Source organism: Tenrec ecaudatus, chromosome 12 (assembly GCF_050624435.1).
Source record: "Tenrec ecaudatus isolate mTenEca1 chromosome 12, mTenEca1.hap1, whole genome shotgun sequence".
NCBI lineage: Eukaryota > Metazoa > Chordata > Mammalia > Afrosoricida > Tenrecidae > Tenrec > Tenrec ecaudatus.
The window spans coordinates 124751138-124771087 of NC_134541.1; the positions used below are offsets into that span (position 1 = coordinate 124751138).

The window sequence follows — 19950 nt, forward strand, 5'->3', positions numbered from 1 at the left end:
ATCTGGCACACTCGGGGTCTCTACCAGGTGGAATTGATGAGCGGGTTTTGTGCGGGGTGGTTTCTTTATTTGGCAGGGGGGCGATGCCACTCTGGGACCACCTACAAGCTAAACTCGGGTGCCTGGGTTGTCAGGCCGTGCAGAGGTCTTCCTTTAAACACAGTCCACCCTGTCCACCCTCCGCTGTGCCGATGGTTTCTCCCCACCAAGGGTGGGGCGGGGTTGGTGCAGAGCTGGTTTCCTGGCAGACCCTGGGTTCAGCTCTGTCCATCGGGTCTCCAGAGGTGTCAGTGCCACAGCCTTTCCTCCGAATTGGTCAGGTGCTTCGTGGCCCTCACTGGGATCAGTGTTGGCCTTCCTGCTTCCTCGCCACCCTCTTAGGCATTTAAGGTGCAACAAAGCATATTACGTGTTGTTAGTTCTCAGCAGCACGTTTGGTCCAAGCAGACTAGCCTGGCACTGCAGCCAAGAGCTTCACCCAGGCCTTCTCCCCTCCCCACCCCAGCATCCTCCGGAAAGCCCTCGACAAGATTGCTGAGATCAAGTCTCTGCTGGAAGAGCGGCGGATCGGTGAGTCCGGGGAGAGTGGCCTCGCCTCCCCCAGGGCCCTCTGTGACCCCCGCCCGCCTCGGCTCCCTGTGCCCAGGAGTTTCTGACCTACAGCGGGCTGGACAGCCTGGGGCTGGGACAGGAGGGCCCCACCAGAGGCCAGCACACCGTGTCCCTTGCCCAATGCTCTCCCCTGTCCCCACTGCCAAGTCTTCCTGTGTAAGAACTGGCTTATTTCTACAGACCTTCTCTCTCTCTATCTATTTCTCTCTCTCTCTCTCTCTATCTCTCTCTCTCTCTCTCTCTCTCTCTCTCTCTCTCTCTCTCTCTCTCTCTCTCTCTCTCTCTCTCTGTTTCTCAAGGGTGGGCACGAAGATGGCATAGTCTTTCTGTTGGAGGTACAACATGTATTAACAGCAGGATACATAGATCTAGGACTTTATGAATTTTTCACTAAGTGAACACAGACTTGTACCCAGGCACCCTGCCTTCTACCCCTCCAGTCCGCCGGGGCTGTGGGCGATGCGTGGGGTTGCGAACCCAAAGCTGGCAGCGCCCAGGCAGCTGTGTGCAGGGAGGGAGACGGGGTTGTGGTGTGTAAAGACCGGCCCCATGCAGGGTTGCTGAGAGGCTGGATCTACTGGGGGGGTGGTGGTGGCAGTGATTTTGCAGGCCCTCCCCCAGGGCTCAGCTACGTGGTCAGCTTCCCTTGGTGGACATTTTAAGCCATGAGCATCCAGTGCTGGGGCATGCATGGTTCTTTGGCACTGGGTGTGGATTTTGGAAGTGGGGGCTCCAGGTGGACCGTGCAGGGTGCTGGGAGTCTCTAGAACCAGGACTCCCTTCTCTCCCACAGCGGCCAAGATTGCCGGCCTGTACAATGACTCAGAGCCCCCGCGCAAGACCATGCGCCGCGGCGTTCTGATGACGCTGCTGCAGCAGTCGGCCATGACCCTGCCCCTGTGGATCGGGAAGCCTGGAGACAAGTGAGGGCAACGGGAGGGTGGTGGGGGCTGGTGCCCAGGGGCAGCTGCGGCTGACAATGACGCCTTGCTTATAGGCCCCCACCCCTCTGTGGGGCCATTCCAGCCTCGGGGGACTACGTGGCCAAGCCTGGAGACAAGGTGGCTGCCCGGGTGAAGGCCATGGACGGGGATGAGCAGTGGATCCTGGCTGAGGTGGTCAGTTACAGCCATGCTACCAACAAGTGAGTGGGCCCGGTGGCTGCTGGCTCAGGCTGGCCTGCCCTGCCTGTCTGCACGTGGGCACGGTGCTTTCCTGGTGGGCTGCAGGCTGCAGCACGCCCCCTGCCCCAATGTGCCCTGCACTGCAGCGTGTTTTCCTCTTGCTCTCCCCAGATATGAGGTTGATGACATCGATGAAGAAGGCAAGGAGTGAGTGTCTGGGACTGGCGGGGGGTGTGCGTGGCGGGTGAGGCAAGCAGGCTGCTGGGGAGGAGTCCCCCACCTGTCTTGGGTTAACACGCTCCTCCCTCCCCTTCCCTCCAGGAGACACACTCTGAGCCGGCGTCGTGTCATCCCTCTACCGCAGTGGAAAGCCAACCCAGAGACGGACCCCGAAGCCTTGTTTCAGAAGGAGCAGCTGGTGCTGGCCCTCTATCCACAGACCACGTGCTTCTACCGCGCCCTGATCCACACCCCTCCGCAGCGGGTAGGTCGCCCACCTGGCCCCATCGGTGCTGTGCCACCCCACATGCCAGCTGACTCCTCTCCAGCTCATGTGTGGGCAAAGGGCAGCGGGCTCTCTCCTCTCAGACACCAGGGCCTGCACCAGGCTCCTTTCCTCCCGGAGACCGAGGTCCCACTTACCACCCACCGTGCTGTGAGAGCCCAGTGCCTCTCTCCCTCCAGGACCCCTGCCTGGTGCCCTCGGGGTGATGCCTGGTGCCCTTGGGGTGACGCCTGGGCAGGACACAGAACCTTCAATTAACAGCCCCACCACATGGGTCAGGTGCCCCTCCTTCCTCTGACCTTTGTCCCCATGAAGGACTAGGGTCAGGCCTCCAGGCTCTGGCTCCAGAGAGGCAGCGATGAGGGTGGAGGCTGGGAGCCCACGGACCACATGTTCTCGGTGGTCTTAGTCAGGAGCAGGTTTTAAGATGGTTCTAAGCAGGTTCTCACCCTGTGTGTGCCTCCTGCCACAGCCCCAGGATGACTATTCGGTCCTGTTTGAAGACACCTCCTATGCAGACGGCTACTCCCCACCCCTCAATGTGGCCCAGAGGTACGTGGTGGCGTGTAAGGAGCCCAAGAAAAAGTGAGGCCACCGGCCGACCTGCGTCTCCTACCTAAGATCCTCTGTGACCCAATAAACAGCTCTGTCCCCGTATCTGTGTTGTCCAGCTCCTGCCTCGGCCCTCTCCAGACCCCCCCCTCCCTCTCCAAATGTGACAGACCCGGGAACTCAGGGCTGCAGGGGGCGAACTCCGGGCACCAGGGGGAGAACACCGGGCACCAGGGGGAATGCTGGGGGTGGATGGGGGAACTGGGGCTGCCGGGGGAGAACACTGGGCTATAGTTGGGGAACTCTAGGTTACAGGGCGAGAACTCAGGACTGTAGGGGGGAACTGGGCTGCAAGAGAACTCAGGGCTGGAGGGGGAGAAAGAGACAGGCTTCCTCGTGACTTCTCAGAGGCCCTCTTTTAGCACAAAGCACACTTTATTCACGTTCTTCCTGAGGCCCCAGCATCCCTGCTGTCCACCCTCTCTCCAGAATGACTCTGCTCACAGCTGCAAGCGGAAGTTGAGCTCAGAGCCTGCCATCTCCTCTGCGTAGTGGGCGTCAAAACGTTCATTCTGGGCCACAGTGAAGGTATGCTTCCAGTCTCCTGTGATGCCTGAGGGAGAGAGGGAGAGGAAAAGGAGGGGGCCCAGGCTCAGGGGAGACCCTGGCAGGTGGGGTCTGGCTGCTCCCGCCCTGCTCTCCCCAACAGCCCAGCCATTGCAGGCAGGCGGGTGCGCGCTGACCTTTCCTCATGAAGGCGGAAATGTTGTGGTCCATGATATCAGTGGGCACAGTGCTGTAGTTAGCCATGGGGTTCTTCTTCATCTCCTTGAAAGATGTGCTCTGCACAATGTGGTCTAGGGTCTCCTCGGGCAGAGAGCGTCCCAGAAACTTCAGGATCTTCTGAATCTCCCTCTTAGGGTCCTGGAAGGGCAGAGCACTCCTGAGTGCAGGTTTGGGTTGTTTGCTGGGCAGAAAGAAGTTGAACCATGCTCTAGCCCCTCAGGGGGTCAGTCCACTGCTACTCCAGGACCCTGGCCCTCTTTGCCCATGCTCCTGTGTGTGGGCTCATGTGGGAGAGGCCAGGAGCAACCTCTGCCCTCACTGGCCCTTCAGCTTGGTCCAGCCCATGCCCAGTGCTGCAAGAAGTGTCCACAATAAGGTGCTGGCCGGTGGCTGCCCGACAGCTAGCTCAGGCTCTAGCTCACAGCTGCACCGCGACTGCTGTGGGAGCAGAGGGACCAGCAGGTCCTGGTGAAGGGCAGGGAGCTGAGGGGCAGCGGGTCCCGAGGCATGACAGCAGAGGCAGGAGTGGTCTCACCTCCTTCATGTACTCGTAGAAGAGGTAGAGGACAGGGTGGGTCTGGCTCAGCTTCCACCACTCCTGCACGTGCTGGTACCAGGGCCCATAGGACACTAGGGAAGGGGGGCCGGGCAGCGGTGGTTAGTTTCAGCTGGCTGTCCCCAGGCTGCCCCTGGCCACAGTCAGGCCTACCTGCCGCCGTCATGAACAACTCCAGGAAGACACACTAAGGAAGGGGGGCCGGGCAGCGGTGGTTAGTTCCCACTGGCTGTTCCTGGGCTGCCCCCCGCTACAGTCAGGCCTACCTGCCCCTGTCATGAACTTCTCCAAGAAGTCGTCCCAGGTGCCGGGATCTGGGTGTACTTTGGCCATTTGGTAGAAGTGGTAATAGGAGACGGCCACGTCTTTGGCGTTACGGGCCATGTAGATCACCTGGATGAGCAGTGAGAAACCCAATGCCAGGACCACCCACTTGCCAGGCTCCTGGCAGGGAGCCCTCTCGTGGTCAGCAGCACCACGTGCAGTACCTCTGCTGTAGCCAAGGGCAGAAATAGGCACTGAGGCGTTACCCCTAGCGAGGAGGGCTGAATCTGCTGTCATAGCCCCTGCTCCCCAGCAGCAGGCGCTACTACCCTTGGCCCCGATCAGCACCCTCCACCTACATCTGAGCAAGCGGGACACTGCAACTTCCCACCAGGCCTGCGTGCACCCTGACTACAGCGTTGGGTCCGCACTGGGCGAGGTTTCACTTGATGGGGCCTCCCCACTCCGAAGATGAGACACCACTCACGGCGTGTGGAGACCAGCCTAGAGGAACAGGCACAGCCTAATTGGCCCTGTGGCTGTCTCCCTGGGCACCCCTGTACTCACCTTAACCTTCTGGTCCAGCAGACTCTGAGGGATCAGGGCCAGCGGCAAGTGGGTCTTGAGGAGCCGGGGTGCTGATAGATCCTTGAGCGACTCCATCCCTAAGCCAAAAGGAGGGTCAGGCTTCAAGACCTGCATCCCCTCGGTCCTTGGTTCCCCCTTTCTTCCACCGGACGCCAGACCCACCCCCATACCTGAGGGCAACCCTGGGGCCTTGAACTCCAGAAAGGGCACCCGGATGAAGATCGGAGCCCTGCGGCACTTCTCCAGATCGCCGCCCTGGTAGATCATGTCCAGGATCTCACTCACCCAGGTGGTCCCTGTGGAGGGAGGTAGAGCATGCCCCTGCTTCCCCAGGGTGGGCTCTTGGGCCCTGATTCCGGGTGGGTGTGGGGAATCTGGTCATTGCCTACCGGATTTGGGGTAGGTGCTGATCAGCACGTCATCGGGCCAGGATTCAAAGTTCTGCAAAGGGCCCAAGGCCTCTGCAAAGTACTTGATGAGCGGGAACCCCTTCACGTATTCCAGAGGGGGGCGGGAAGTGTCCTGGACCAGCTCCATGCTGCCCTGAAAGTTGCACAGCAGTGTCTGAGGGTGAACCCCCTCTTGTCTTCTAAAACCAGGTCTGGCTTGGCCAAGCTCACCCAGCAAGGCTCCCTCCAGGCCAAAGGTGGGGAACACCCCAGTGCCTGGGCCACACCACACCCAACAGAAATTACTCTCTGGGAGTGAGAAAGGCCCCACGAAGTTCTGGGCTACCAACCCCCAGGCCAGCGGTTCAAATCCACCTGCAGGTCAGATAGCCACGAGACTGGGTTCCCCCAAGGAATGCTGCCTTGGAGAACCTCTGGATCACTGCTTCTCTGTGCCCTGTCTTGTTAAACAAACAAACAAACAAACTCTAGATGATCCCAAAGTGCAGGTCAGAAAGCAAGGACGTTGGAGCCTGGTGTGCCTCTCCACCCAATCTTGTGCCTCTTCCTGCAGAGTCAGTCCACCGGCCCTTTTTCAATCTCCTGCCTCTTCCTGCTGCAGCGCCCAGCTGACCCTGTTGCCAAATACCGAGCTCCCAGGCCCTGCCCTTGGGAAGCCTCCCCCTGCCGGGCCTAGATCCCACTCTGTCCTGGCTCAGGGGTAAACAAACTGATTGGGCAATTGAGCTTGTCTGTATAGCAACCAAACTTGGCAGGAGAGGGGAGTAGGCCCAGGCCAGAGGGGATGGTGATGGGATGGGGGTTGGCCGCTGGTCAAGCAGGAAGCCCCTGCTCTCCAGGGTCAGGGGTTGCTGGCCACTGGCTGAGCAGCAGCTGGCCAGGTCTGCCCCTTCTGGCGACTCACCTGGCGCTTGTGTGAGCTTCCAAGGGCTGTGGCAGCTTGCTTGCAGGGTGCTTCTGAGGGAAGTACTTCTGCGTGGGAGGGACAAGGACTTGGCTGTCCTCTCAGAAGGAAAGGGTGGAGTTTGGGGTGGGAGGACCATAAGCCATTCTCATTCACACACCTGGCTGCAGTCCAAGTTTAGGCTAGTTTGAACAACATACTCCAAGCTTGGAATTCGGCAGAAGGGTCCAGTCCTTGACTCTCCATGTGACCCTGGAGCCCAAGCTGCACTCTGAGCCTGCAGAGCTCTGTCAGGAGAAGGGAGGGTGGGGAGGGAAGAAGGTGTTGGGGAAGGGGAAACAAGAGGGAAGGGAGAGAAAGGGGGAGCACTCTTCTTCAAGCCAGTCTTGAAAGCACCCACTAGTGCCATCTCATCCCAGGAAGGACTGGTTTTAATCATTAGGATGGCCCCAGATTACAAGGTGGGGCAAAGTGAGGGATTCAGGGTGAGGACAGAGGAGCAGTGCTGGTCTGCCATGACCCTGGCAGTGTGCCCCACTCCACAGCTTCCCTGTGCCCCCAGAGGCTCACCCTTAGCACCCTTAAGGAACCTGCCACTCATGGTTGGTGGAAGAACTGGCCCCCAACGGTGCTTCCTTACCTAGGCTCACTTGACATGCAAGAAAGGCTTGGGAACCACAAGGCCCTTCCTCCGGAGTTTTGACCTTACCACTGTGATTAAAGTCCAGAGTCCACCTGGGCCCTGGGAGGGGCGGGGCTGACTCAGGGGCAGACTCAGGGACAGGGCAGGGATTGACTTAATGAGGAATGTGTAGTGATTGCTATGGTAGAGTGTTGTGTGAACCACGTAGAATGGCTTTTGGAGCCACAGGGATGGTCAAGTCCCTCCAAAGGACAGGGTAGGGATACGCACACGTGCGGTGACCACCAAGGTGACCGAAGTGCTTGCTTAGAATAGAAATAGGAACATTACTTTCAAGAAGAGAATTGGAAACTCGCTCTGGAACGTAGTCGCTAAAGCAAAAGGAAGCGGCAAAGAAGAGCTGAACAGACCCCTTCACGCAGCTGCTTGGAGAAGACGAGGAAGCCCAGTTAGAATGGTCTGGAGTTAGAAATCGGACAGGAAGGGCAAGCTTGGTGCTTCTCAAGCTTCCAGACGTGAGGGTGGTGGGGGTGGGAGCCAAGCCTTGAGTTGCAAGACTGGAGAACTCCCAGGTGGCTGTCCGTGAGCTTCTGCAAGCCCAGGCTCCACGCACTAGAGTCGGCCCTAGTGAACTACGTCCACGCTGGCTGGGCACCTGTGACTGTCCCACACACTTGATGCACTTTCCCTCTAACGGGAGGGCAGCGAGGTGGAGCTGGCACGTCCATCATCGTGAGGTGCGGAGAACAGTACCTGACACCCACGGAGGCCCTCAGTGCCCCGGGCGCAGAGCAGTTCACAAAGATAGGGCGTCTCTCCTGGTGGCACGGAGTGACTGGCCTCTGACAGGGTTGCTGTGAGTCAGCATGGAGCCGATGCTGCAGAAACAGAGGGCTTTGTAATCTGCCAAGCGGGAAGGCTGATTCTCAACCCTGCACTGAAGCCAGGGGTTTCACCCACCCATTACCCCCCAAGCCCCAAGTCCTGAGGTCACTTCACTTCCTCAGACTCGCAGACCCGCACACCCCAGCAGGGTAAGCACGGCGAGGCACAGAGGTGCACTCCATGCATGAGGGGGTCACTGCAGGTGTCCGGTGCAGCAGTGACATGCCAGGAGCCAGAGGGAGCAGAGCCTGCACTTGGGCCTCGCTGCTGCTCTTGCTGTTGCCCAGGACACTGCTGCACCCCCGCTGGTGTGTGTCTGCATTGCAGGAAGAGGAAATCACCCCTCAGCGGTTCTGTAACCACGCACCTCCTTCTTTGACCAGGTCCTGGACATTGCGCCCTGGCCACAGGGCTCCAAGGGACATGGCCAGAGAGCACAGGCATGGCGTGGAGGACCGCTTCTCAGGGAGACAGACGATTGTGTAACTCAGTGCCAGCGCCCTTCTGAAGATGCTTCTGTGTAAGGGCCTAGTGACCTGCCTAACACATGGCGACTTCTCAGGGACTGACAACAGAGGCCTCTGGGGCTCCAGAGCGGAGCTCCAGGAGGGAGGTGGGGTGTATGAGGGTTCAGGTGAGTGTAGGCAGAGGGCCAGCTCAGTTTTCCAGCGTGGCCACTCCCTGGTGCTGACTGGAGGTGGATCACTAGCCCTGACCTTGCTCGGGAAGTGTCAGCTTAGAAGCCAGGGAGAAAGTGGCCCAAGCCCCAGGCCAAGCCACATGCAAATGGACAAAGGAGCTGCATGCCGGGGAGACGAACCTGGTTCTGCTGAGGCCACCTGCTCCAACAGCCTGGACTCCAGAGTGGCCCAGAGCTGGCAGCGCTGCTTCAGGCTCTGGCTCTGGCCAGCAGTAGACAGGTGGGTTGGGTGGGCCAGCCCACCTGTTTGGAGCTCTGTGGCTCAGCTGCTTGCTGTGTGCCAGCCTAGAGTCCACCCTCCCGTCAAGAGAGAAGGGCCCAGAGCTCAGGCTTACTGTTCACTCTTGCAGGAGGGGAGCCGAGTCAAGCATGGAGGCTGTTCATTTGCACGCATTGCACTGCTTTATGCTAACGCATCTGAACCGGTTTGTCTCCCCACTAATACCAGGGCGTGTCAAGGATTGTGGGGCAGCGGGCCCAGGTGCAGCGAGCCTCCTGGGTGACACCATCCCAAGGGTCACTGCCAGGCTAGTGGCAGACAGCGGGATTCAGCTTTGGCTGGGAGGCTAGGCCCTCTGGAAGAGCAGTTCTCTCAGGAACCGGAGGGACCAGCAGGCTCCCTTGGGAGGTCGGACCTCAGCTCTAGGCCAGCAGTACTGCTCCGTGCAGAGTGGTGGTCCCAGAGCAGAACTGCCACAGCTTTAGGAAGGGGGACCTCACGTGCTTCCTGGAGGGTGTGCGCACGCATGCAGACCGAAGCCCCCAAGGCTCTGGCAAGCTCTGCACCAGGGAACTCAGTGTTTCCTAGACTTGCAGCGTCCTCGAGTCTAGCTCCACCCAGGATTCTGACGTCAGTGGAGAGGGACTCTCACCGTGGGAGTCATCCTTTTTCTTTTTAATCATTTCAGAGCTAGGGAAATAGAGTTTTTACCCCCTGGGTTCACAGGCATTGTTATTTGCTGAGTCACGTCAAAGGCGCATAGGGTGCAGGCCCCTGTGGGTGCAGTGGTCTTTGGGGAGCGTCCTGCCCCAGGTCTGGGCAAATGGAACAGCCTCTTTTTTTATTGGATCATTTTATTAGGGGCTCATACAACTCTTCTCACAATCCATCCATACATCAATTGAGTAAAGCACATTTGTACATACATACCCTCATCATTCTGAAAACATTTGCTCTCCACTTAAGCCCCTTGCATCATGTCCTCATTTTCCCCTCCCTCTCCACTCCGCCTTCCCTCACGAACCCTTGATAATTTATAAATTATTATTTTGTCATCTCTTGCTATTTCCGACGTCTCCCTTCACCCACTTTTTTGTTGTCTGTCCCCCAGGGAGGAGGTCACGTGTAGATCCTTGAAATCGCTTCCCCTTTCCAACCCACGCTCTCTATGCCCTCCCAGTATAGCCACTCACACCACTGGTCCTGAGATGATCATCCGCCCTGGATTCCCTGTGTTTCCAGTTCCCATCTGTACCAGTGTACATCTTCTGGTCTAGCCAGACTTGCAAAGTAGGATTTGGATCGTGACAGTGGGCGGTTAGGAGAGTAAGTATTGCTACATCACATCCTGACTGGCTCCTCTCCTTCCTAAGACCCTTCTGTAAGGGGGACTCCATTGGGGGACAAGTGGCCTTTGGGTTTCCACTCCGCATTCCCCTCCTCATTCACTATGGTAAGATTTTTTGTTCTGATGATACCTGATCCCTTGGACACCTTGTGATCGCATAGGCTGGTGTGCTTCTTCCATGTGGGCGTTGTTACGTCTGAGCTAGATGGCCGCTTGTTTACCTTCAAACCTTTAAGACCCCAGACGCTATATCTTTTTATAGCCGGGCACCATCAGCTTTCTTCACCACCTTTGCTTATGCACACATTAGTCTTCATCAGTTGTATCTTGGAGGTGAATACACAATGATATGTTTTTTTGTTCTTTGATGCCTGATAACTGATTCCTTCAGCACCTCATGAGCACACAGGCTGGTGTGCTTCTTCCATGTGGACTCTGTTGCTTTTCAGCTAGATGGCCGCTTGTTTACCTTCAAGCCTTTAAGACCCCAGATGCTATATCTTTTGATAGCCAGGCATCATCAGCTTTCTTCACCACATTTAGGTGTTCACCTTTTTTGTCTTCAGCGGTTGTGTCGGGAAAGTGAGCATCATTGAATGCCAATTTAATAGAAGAAAGTATTCTTGTATTGAGAGAGTACATGAGTGGAAGCCCAATGTCCTTCTGCTACCTTGATACTAAACATATAAATATATGCACATAGATCTATTTCCTCATCCTCATATATAAATATATTTCCTTATGTACATGTCTTTATCTAGACCTCTATAAATGCCCTTTGCCTCCCAGCTCTTTCCTCTATTTCCTTTGACTTCCCTCCTGTCCCACTATCATGCTCAGTGCCCACCAGGGTTTCAGCAATTCCTCTTGGTTACATTACCCTTGATCATGCCCTACCAGCCTCCCACACCCTCCTCACCACTGATTTGGATCACTTGTTGTTCCCTTATCCCTGGGTCTCTTACCATGACTACCTTCCCCTTCTACCCTCCCCCCCCATGTCCCCGTGGAACTGTCAGTCCCCTTATTTTCTCCTCCAATTGTTCATCCAGCCTATCTTATTTAGACAGACCTGTGGAGATAATAACACGCAGAAAAACAAGACAGAGCAAAACCAAGCAACAATATACAACAACAACAAACCAATGACAAAAACAAAATGCAACACAAGAAAGAAAAGCTTGTAGTTAGTTCAAGGACTGTTTGGTGGCGTTTAGGAGTGCTTTCCAGTCCAGTCTGTTGGGGCACCGCACCCTGACCCCCAAGTCCACCTTCCGTATTCCCTGGGGACCTCGCCTCATGGATTAAAAACGTGTACACGAAGAGATTGGTGTGTGGTGAGTAGCTATTGCGAGAAAAATGCGACAAGGAAATAGCAAAAAGATCTTTCTAAACATGCTTCTAAGTATGCTAAAAGCTAGAGGAGCAAAGTAAGCTACCAAAGATGAGAGAAGTTTTTAGATTTTGTGGTTAAGGTATCTCCTTGGTTTCCTGAGGACGGGACTGTAAATATTGAAACTTGGCAAAAAAGTAGGGCAACGGTTAAAAGATCACTATACCACTCATGGACCTAGTAAGGTTCCCATAAACACGTTTAGTCTGTGGAATTTAGTTAGGGATAGCCTGGACCCTAGGCATGAGGGACTCCAGGGTGAGACTAATTCATCTGCATGCTCGAACAAAAGTGAAAGGAAAGTTCCTTCTGCACCTCCCCCTCCTCTCCCTCTGCCGCTGAAGCCGCTGAAAGTAACCTTGGGGGCTTTGAAAGTGAGGAAGAGGAACCCCTTGATCCTGGAGAAGCGGAGCAGATAGAGGATGAGTTGGCACATTATCATGATGAAGACTTAGGAATTTTTGCCGCCTCCGAAGCCCTTCAGCCTGAGAATCACAACCCGGTGCAAGAAACTCAGGAGCCATGCCAGGATGAAACAAAGTGGTAGGCTGGGAGGGAGTTTATGCATCCTTAGCAGCAAAAGTGAGGGAGATGTGAGTTAACTTAATAGAAAAGCCCTGTCCGATGGAGACCCAGGAATGGGTGCCAAAACTTACGGAGTGCACTCAGCAAAAAGAATCCTTTTCCAGAAGACTTGCCAGTTGGAGCACCAGTTGTGACTAGGGCTCCAGGGAAAGGATCTATGCTCAGTGCTGCCGTACCTGCTGCAGCAGAATGATGAGAGGCTATAGGGGAGTTCAGTGTGCTGTTCCCTGTTATTGAGCCTCAGGATGCTCAGCGTAATCTGGTTAGAGATCATATTCCAATTCCTTTCAAACAGCTAAAGGAACTTAAGGTTACTTGTGCCCAATATGGCCCGACTGCTCCTTTTACTCAATCTTTAATAGATACACTTTCCATCTGGGTGCTTGGCCCTGCAGAATGGAAACAGCTGACTCAAACGTGTATGTAAGGAGGTTACTTGTTATGGAAATCAGAGTTTCATGAGAGTTTTCAAAATACAGCAGATATAAGCTGTTTGTGTGAACAAAGTGTGTGTGTGCGCACGTGTGTGTAAGTATTACATACTCTTTCACTTGTATGTACAAAGAGGTTTTTCTAAATATTTAGTTTAAAGATAAAATCACTTTTGCTTGTGTTTATTACTGCTTAAAGTTGAGTCTTTTTTTAATATCAAAAAAATAATAAGTACACCAATGCAACGACTCTCCAAGGGAAACTGTTGCCAGCATTTGTAGACTATGTAACCTTCAAGTATGTGCTGAATTTTTTATCCCTTTGTTTAATTCAAATCGGGATTTTTATTTTAAAAAATTAAACAATTGGCTTTTGAAAATGCAAATGCTGCCTGCCAGGCAGCGCTGAGACTTTTTAGAAAAAAGGGCAACCTGTCCGATTATGTCAGACTGTGCTCGGACATTGGACCTTCCTTTACTCAGGGGCTTGCTTTAGCAGGTGCTTTGTAAGGAAAAGCAGTAAAGGAGGGTTAAGGATGCTATGGAGCTTATGGGAGCCCCGCAGCCTGGGCTCCCTTCCCCTCTGCTACTCCAGCCAATACAGATAAGATCGTTTTAGACTTAAAAGACTTTTTTACACTATCCCGTTGGATCCAAACGATTATAAAAAATTTTCCTTTAGTGTTCCTTCCACCAACTTCAAAGAGCCTATGAAGAGGGATCACTGGCTTCTTTTGCCTCAGGGCATGGCCCCGACCCGGTATTAATATGGGGAAGAGAGCATGTTTGTGTTTTTTCCCACAGGATGCTGATGGAGCACGGTGACCGATGGAACGGTTGGTGCAGTTTGCAAGGCATGCAGATGGTAATTTGCCTCGGAGTGCTTCTGGGGACATTTTGCAGTGAGCAGTACTAGGCTTAAGTTCCTGATCCACCCCTCTTACAGTCTACTGTCTGAGAAGGTCCGGAAATCACGATGTGGGTTAATGACTCCCTCCCTCCCTGTACAAGGTGAAGAAAATGTTATCTCATCCACTCCGCAGTCTGTTTCTTCTTGTGGACTAGAGACTTGAAAGAGTAATAAAACCATATTGTGGAGATCGTGTCTCATGGACAAGCCCATCCGGTATAACATCACAAAAGAAAGATATATCATCGATTGGTCCGGCAACCAGGACAATACTCAAAAAAATACTGCCAAATGGCGAAAAGGGCTGTCTGCAGGACTTTGGTGGTCAGACTGGTTTTCCACGAACTCAATGGTGGAAAATCGGGGCTGCTTTGGGGGACATGAAGCTTATGGGCCCTTCCTCCAGACCTCAGGGAAACGTTACTGCCTGCGTACCATCGCCTTATGTACTGTTGGCAGGGAATATTACTATAGATCATGATGATTTTAAGTTTAACATGTCTTGTAATAATTGTAATTTGTCTAATTGTATTACCTGGATCCCTGAAGGTATTGTTGTCGCCATTTTGTATCAACCTTCTTTTGTTATGTTGCCAGTGAATATTACTGGGTCTTGGTATTCAGAAAAAAAGGTTAGAGGTATGAGAAGAGATTGAAAAAGCATTAACCAGACCTAAGCGTTGTGTGGGTTTGCTCATAGCAAGTATTTTAGCTATATTAAGTTTAGTTGCTGCTGCTACTACTGCAGCAATTGTACTTTCACAAAACATACAAACTGCCCGATTTGTAAATGAATTATCCAAAAATGTGACTAATGTGTTGGGTCCTCAAGAACATAGAGACAGGAAGTTAGATCAAAAAGTAAATGCTTATGTCCGTGGTCACAGCAGGAGTGTGTGTATTGTTGCTCTTATGCATTCTCCCTATGATACTGCACAAGGTTATGGTTGAATTATTGGCCTTAAGAACAAAGCTTCATGAAGTGCATCTGCGCGCTTCGCCCCCTCCCCAAACAGGGGTGTAAAGCGGAGGCTGGTTAGTCAAAGATGGGTAAGATCGCGTCTGAGCCTCTCAACCTAAGACAGGTGATTCTCGCCTGGGGGACTGTGACTGATGACGGGTAAGGACGATTTCAGGACTTAACAACCTAAGACAGGTACAGTCATCTGCCGACGTTTTGAATGAAAATGTCTTCAGTAATTAGAAAAGGGGGGAGATGCTGAAGCCCATTAAGACTCAGCCTTGAAACGGCTGAGAAGTCTCATGACCTAAGTGTTTGCTGATTTCTTCTGTGACTTTATGCTTTGAACAGACTGTGAAGGACAAGAAAGCAAGCAAGGTCTAAGAAAAACAGGATGTTTAATTTTCTCAAGCATGTCTGGCTTGGCAGAAGATAGAGTTGCTATGTGTATCAAATGTGCTTGCTTACCAATGAGATAGTCAACCCGGGTTGTTTCTGCATGGATATAAGGCGCGTGCAGAATAAACTCCGGTGCTTCAGTCCATCAGACTGCTGCCCTCCCAATACTTTCTGTCTCTCTTTTTTTCCTTAATCCTCGCTCCCCCTCTCAGGACTGTTCAATTCGTCGGCTGGCTCCGACAGGTCAGGTGCCCCTGCTTCCTCTGACCTTTGTCCCCATGAAGGACTAGGGTCAGGCCTCCAGGCTTTGGGCTCCAGAGAGGCAGCGGTGAGGGTGAAGGCTGGGAGCCCTTGGAACGCATGTTCTCGGTGGTCTTAGTCAGGAGCAGGTTTTAAGATGGTTCTAAGCAGGTTCTCACCCTGTGTGTGCCTCCTGCCACAGCCCCAGGATGACTATTCGGTCCTGTTTGAAGACACCTCCTATGCAGACGGCTACTCCCCACCCCTCAATGTGGCCCAGAGGTACGTGGTGGCGTGTAAGGAGCCCAAGAAAAAGTGAGGCCACCGGCCGACCTGCGTCTCCTACCTAAGATCCTCTGTGACCCAATAAACAGCTCTGTCCCCGTATCTGTGTCGTCCAGCTCCTGCCTCGCCCCCCTCTAGACCCCCCCCTCCCTCTCCAAATGGGGCACGCCCAGGAAATCAGGACTACAAGGTGGGAACTCAGGGCTGCAGGGGGGCGGAACTCGGGGCACGTGGGTGAACACAGGGCTGGAGGGGGAGAAAGAGCACAGGCTTCCTCATGACTTCTCAGAGGCCCTCATTTAGCACAAAGCACACTTTATTCACTTTCTTCCTGAGGCCCCAGCAGCCCTGCTGTCCACCCTCTCTCCGGAATGACTCTGCTCACAGCTGCAAGCGGAAGTTGAGCTCAGAGCCTGCCATCTCCTCTGCGTAGTGGGCGTCAAAACGTTCATTCTGGGCCACAGTGAAAGTGTGCTTCCAGTCTCCTGTGATGCCTGAGGGAGAGAAGGAGAGGGAAAAGAGGGGGCCCAGGCTCAGGGGAGACCCTGGCAGGTGGGGTCTGGCTGCTCCCGCCCTGCCCTCCCCAACAGCCCAGCCATTGCAGGCAGGCGGGTGCGCGCTGACCTTTCCTCATGAAGGCGGAAATGTTGTGGTCCATGAAGTCAGTGGGCACAGTGCTGTAGTTAGCCATGGGGTTCTTCTTCATCTCCTTGAAAGATGTGCTCTGCACAATGTGGTCTAGGGTCTTCTCGGGCAGGGAGCATCCCAGAAACTTCAGGATCTTCTGAATCTCCCTCTTGGGGTCCTGGAACGGTAGAGCGTGCCTGAGTGCAGATTTGAGTTGCTTGCTGGGCAGAAAGAAGTGGAACCCCTCTCTAGCCCCTCAGGGGGTCAGTCCACTGCTACTTAGCAACCTCTCAGAGCCAACTCCAGGACCCTGGCCCTCTTTGCTCCTGTGTGTGGGCTCATGTGGGGGAGGCCAGGAGCAACCTCTGCCCTCACTGGCCCTTCAGCTTGGTCCAGCCCATGCCCAGTGCTGCAAGAAGTGTCCACAATAAGGTGCTGGCCGGTGGCTGCCCGACAGCTAGCTCAGGCTCTAGCTCACAACTGCACCGTGACTGCTGTGGGAGCAGAGGGACCAGCAGGTCCTGGTGAAGGGCAGGGAGCTGAGGGGCAGCGGGTCCCGAGGCATGACAGCGGAAGGCAGGAGTGGTCTCACCTCCTTCATGTCCTCGTAGAAGAGATAGAGGACAGGGTGGGTCTGGCTCAGCTTCCACCACTCCTGCACGTGCTGGTACCAGGGCCCATAGGACACTAGGGAAGGGGGGCCGGGCAGCAGTGGTTGGTTTCAGCTGGCTGTCCCCAGGCTGCCCCCCGCTACAGTCAGGCCTACCTGCCCCTGTCATGAACTTCTCCAAGAAGTCGTCCCAGGTGCCAGGATCGGGGTGTACCTTGGCCATCTGATAGAAGTGGTAATAGGAGACGGCCACGTCTTTGGCGTTACGGGCCATGTAGATCATCTGGATGAGCAGTGAGAAACCCAATGCCAGGACCACCCACTTGCCAGGCTCCTGGCAGGGAGCCCTCTCGTGGTCAGCAGCACCACGTGCAGTACCTCTGCTGTAGCCAAGGGCAGAAATAGGCACTGAGGCGGTACCCCCAGCAAGGAGGGCCAAATCTGCTGTCATAGCCCCTGCTCCCCAGCAGCAGGCGCTATTACCCTTGGCCTTGATCAGCACCCTCCATCTATATCTGAGCAAGCGGGACACCGCAACTTCCCACCAGGCCTGCGTGCACACTGACTGCAGCGTTGGGTCCACACTGGGCAAGGTTTCACGTGATGGGGCCTCCCCACTCCGAAGATGAAACACCACTCACGGCGTGTGGAGACCAGCCTAGAGGAACAGGCACAGCCTAATTGGCCCTGGGGCTGCCTCTCTGGGCACCCCTGTACTCACCTTAACCTTCTGGTCCAGCAGACTCTGAGGGATCAGGGCCAGCGGCAAGTGGGTCTTGAGGAGCCGCGGGGCTGATACATCCTTGAGCGACTCCATCCCTAAGCCAAAGGGGGGGTCAGGCCTCAAGATCTGGAACCTCAGTCCATGGTTCCCCTCCTTCTTCCACTGGAACCCAGACCCACCCCCATACCTGAGGGGAACCCTGGGGCCTTGAACTCCAGGAAGGGCACCCGGATGAAGATCGGAGCCCTGCGGCACTTCTCCAGATCGCCGCCCTGGTAGATCATGTCCAGGATCTCACTCACCCAGGTGGTCCCTGTGGAGGGAGGTAGAGCATGCCCCTGCTTCCCCAGGGTGGGCACTTGGGCCCTGATTCCGGGTGGGTGTGGGGAATATGGTCATTGCCTACCGGATTTGGGGTAGGTGCTGATCAGCACATCATCTGGCCAGGCTTCAAAGTTCTGCAAAGGGCCCAAGGCCTCTGCAAAGTACTTGATGAGCGGGAACCCCTTCACGTATTCCAGAGGGGGGCGGGATGTGTCCTGGACCAGCTCCATGCTGCCCTGAAAGTAGCACAGCAGTGCCCGAGGGTCAACCCTGCCGGCCTTCTAAAACCAGGGCTGGCTCGGCCAAGCGCACCCAGCTAGGCTCCCTCCAGGCCAAAGGTGGGGAACACCCCAGTGCCTGGGCCACAGCACACCCAACAGAAATTACTCTCTGGGAGTGGAGAAAGACCCCACGAAGTTCTGGGCTACCAACCCCCAGGCCAGCGGTTCAAATCCACCTGAAGGTCAGATGGCTGCGAGACAATGGGTTCCCTGAAGGAATGCTGCCTTGGAGAGCCTCTGGATCCCTACTTCTCTGTGCCCTGGCTTTTTAAACAAACAAACTCTAGATGATCCCAAAGTGCAGGTCAGAAAGCACGGACGTTGGAGCCTGGTGTGCCTCTCCACCCAATCTTGTGCCTCTTCCTGCAGAGTCAGTCCACCGGCCCCTTTTCAATCTCCTGCCTCTTCCTGCTGCAGTGCCCAGCTGACCCTGTTGCCAAATACCGAACTCCCAGGCCCTGCCCTTGGGAAGCCTCCCCCTGCCGGGCCTGGATCCCACTCTGTCCTGGCTCAGGGGTAAACACACTGATTGGGCAATTGAGCTTGTCTGTATAGCAACCAAACTTGGCGGGAGAGGGGTGGGCCTGAGGCCAGAGGAGATGGTGATGGAATGGGAGGGGCCGCTGGTCAAGCAGGAAGCCCCTGCTCTTGAGGGTCAGGGGTCGCTGGCCACTGCCTGAGCAGCAGCTAGCCCTGTCTGCCCCTCCTGGGCACTCACCTGGCGCTTGTGTGAGCTTCCAAGGGCTGTGGCAGCTTGCATGCAGGGTGCTTCAGAGGGAAGTTCTTTTGCGTGGGAGGGACTAGGGACTTGGCTGTCCTCTCAGAAGGAAAGGGTGGAGTTTGGGGTGGGAGGACCATAAGCCATTCTCATTCACACACCAGCCTGGAGGCCAAGTTTAGGCTGGTTTGAACAGCCCGCTTCAAGCTTGAAATTCGGCAGAAGGGTCCAGTCCTTGACTCTCCATGTGACCCTGGAGCCCAAGCTGCACTCTGAGCCTGCAGAGCTCTGTCAGGGGAGCACATGGGGGGAGGTAAAAAGAGGAGGGGGGGAAGGGGAACCAAGAGCTTTGGGGGAGAAGGGGAGGCACTCTCCTTCAGGCCAGTCTTGAAAGCACCCACTAGGGCCCTCCCATCCCGGGAAGGACTGGTTTTAATCATTAGGATGGCCCCAGATTACAACGTGGGGCAAAGTGAGGGGTTCAGTGTGAGGACAGAGGAGCAGTGCTGGCCTGCCATGACCCTGGCAGTGTGCCCTGCTCCACAGCTTCCCTGTGCCCCCAGAGGCTCACCCTCAGCACCCTTAAGGAACCTGCCACTCATGGTTGGTGGAAGAACTGACCCCCAACAGTGCTTTTCCTTACCTAGGCTCACTAGACATGCAAAAAAGGCTTGGGGCCACAAGGCCCATCCCCCCAATTTTGACCTTACCACTGTGATTAAAGTTCAGAGTCCAACTGGGCCCTGGGAGGGGTGGGGCTGACTCAGGGGCAGAGTCTCCCATGGACAGGGCAGGGATTGACTTAATGAGGAATGTGTAGTGATTGCTATGGTAGAGTGTTGTGTGAACCACGTAGAATGGCTTTTGGAGCCACAGGGATGGTCAAGTCCCTCCAAAGGACAGGGTAGGGATACGCACACGTGCGGTGACCACCAAGGTGACCGAAGTGCTTGCTTAGAATAGAAATAGGAACATTACTTTCAAGAAGAGAATTGGAAACTCGCTCTGGAACGTAGTCGCTGAAGCAAAAGGAAGCGGCAAAGAAGAGGAGCTGAACAGACCCCTTCACGCAGCTGCTTGGAGAAGACGAGGAAGCCCAGTTAGAATGGTCTGGAGTTAGAACACGGACAGGAAGGGCAAGATTGGTGCTTCTCAAGCTTCCAGACCTGGGTGGGGGGCCTGGGGGTTGTGGAGCCAAGTCTCGAGTTGCAAGACTGCGGAATCTCCCGGCAAATCATTGTCTGATGCAGGAAGCATTCAAAGATGGAAGGAATATGCAGATCCCATGTAGCCACAAGAGTGGGTGAGTGTTCAGTCATTTAGGGAGGTAGCAGAGGACTAGGAGACTATGGTATTGAAGAAAGA

At 54.9% G+C, this 19950-nt stretch overlaps 3 protein-coding genes across 11 annotated transcripts in view; 1 reads left to right on the forward strand and 2 right to left on the reverse strand.

Moving 5' to 3' along the window:
• Positions 1-15403, forward strand: part of SGF29 (SAGA complex associated factor 29) — a 59756-nt gene extending 44353 nt beyond the window's left edge. For 4 of the 5 annotated variants that reach the window (XM_075564696.1, XM_075564699.1, XM_075564701.1 and 1 more), the window contains 7 exons: positions 506-570; positions 1406-1535; positions 1610-1756; positions 1908-1943; positions 2058-2220; positions 2714-2793; positions 13311-15403. In XM_075564696.1, coding sequence (XP_075420811.1) covers positions 506-570; positions 1406-1535; positions 1610-1756; positions 1908-1943; positions 2058-2220; positions 2714-2793; positions 13311-13422 — 733 coding nt within the window. In that variant the 3' untranslated portion in view covers positions 13423-15403. Of the gene's footprint in view, positions 1-505; positions 571-1405; positions 1536-1609; positions 1757-1907; positions 1944-2057; positions 2221-2713; positions 2899-13310 lie in introns of those variants that run through there. The other variant, XM_075564698.1, reaches the window with a different exon arrangement.
• On the reverse strand, positions 3200-6421 carry LOC142423203 (sulfotransferase 1A1-like). 2 transcript variants are annotated; one of them, XM_075528419.1, is made up of 8 exons: positions 6302-6421; positions 5377-5530; positions 5158-5283; positions 4967-5064; positions 4402-4528; positions 4115-4209; positions 3537-3717; positions 3200-3406 (listed from the first exon to the last, which is right to left on the reverse strand). In XM_075528419.1, the coding sequence occupies exons 2-8, from the start codon at positions 5522-5524 to the stop codon at positions 3294-3296; spliced, it is 888 nt and encodes a 295-aa protein (XP_075384534.1). In that variant the 5' UTR covers positions 5525-5530; positions 6302-6421; the 3' UTR covers positions 3200-3293. The 2 variants fall into 2 exon arrangements, with proteins under 2 accessions (XP_075384534.1, XP_075384535.1); XM_075528420.1 differs by lacking the exon at positions 6302-6421 and adding an exon at positions 5727-5989.
• Positions 15404-15593: 190 nt separating the features above from the next.
• On the reverse strand, positions 15594-18679 carry LOC142462637 (sulfotransferase 1A1-like). 4 transcript variants are annotated; one of them, XM_075564703.1, is made up of 8 exons: positions 18586-18679; positions 17669-17822; positions 17450-17575; positions 17260-17357; positions 16695-16821; positions 16521-16615; positions 15926-16106; positions 15594-15795 (listed from the first exon to the last, which is right to left on the reverse strand). In XM_075564703.1, the coding sequence occupies exons 1-8, from the start codon at positions 18625-18627 to the stop codon at positions 15683-15685; spliced, it is 936 nt and encodes a 311-aa protein (XP_075420818.1). In that variant the 5' UTR covers positions 18628-18679; the 3' UTR covers positions 15594-15682. The 4 variants fall into 4 exon arrangements, with proteins under 4 accessions (XP_075420818.1, XP_075420820.1, XP_075420819.1 ...); XM_075564705.1 differs by lacking the exon at positions 18586-18679 and adding an exon at positions 18019-18351; XM_075564704.1 differs by lacking the exon at positions 18586-18679 and adding an exon at positions 18044-18350.
• Between the last annotated feature and the right edge of the window lie 1271 nt (positions 18680-19950).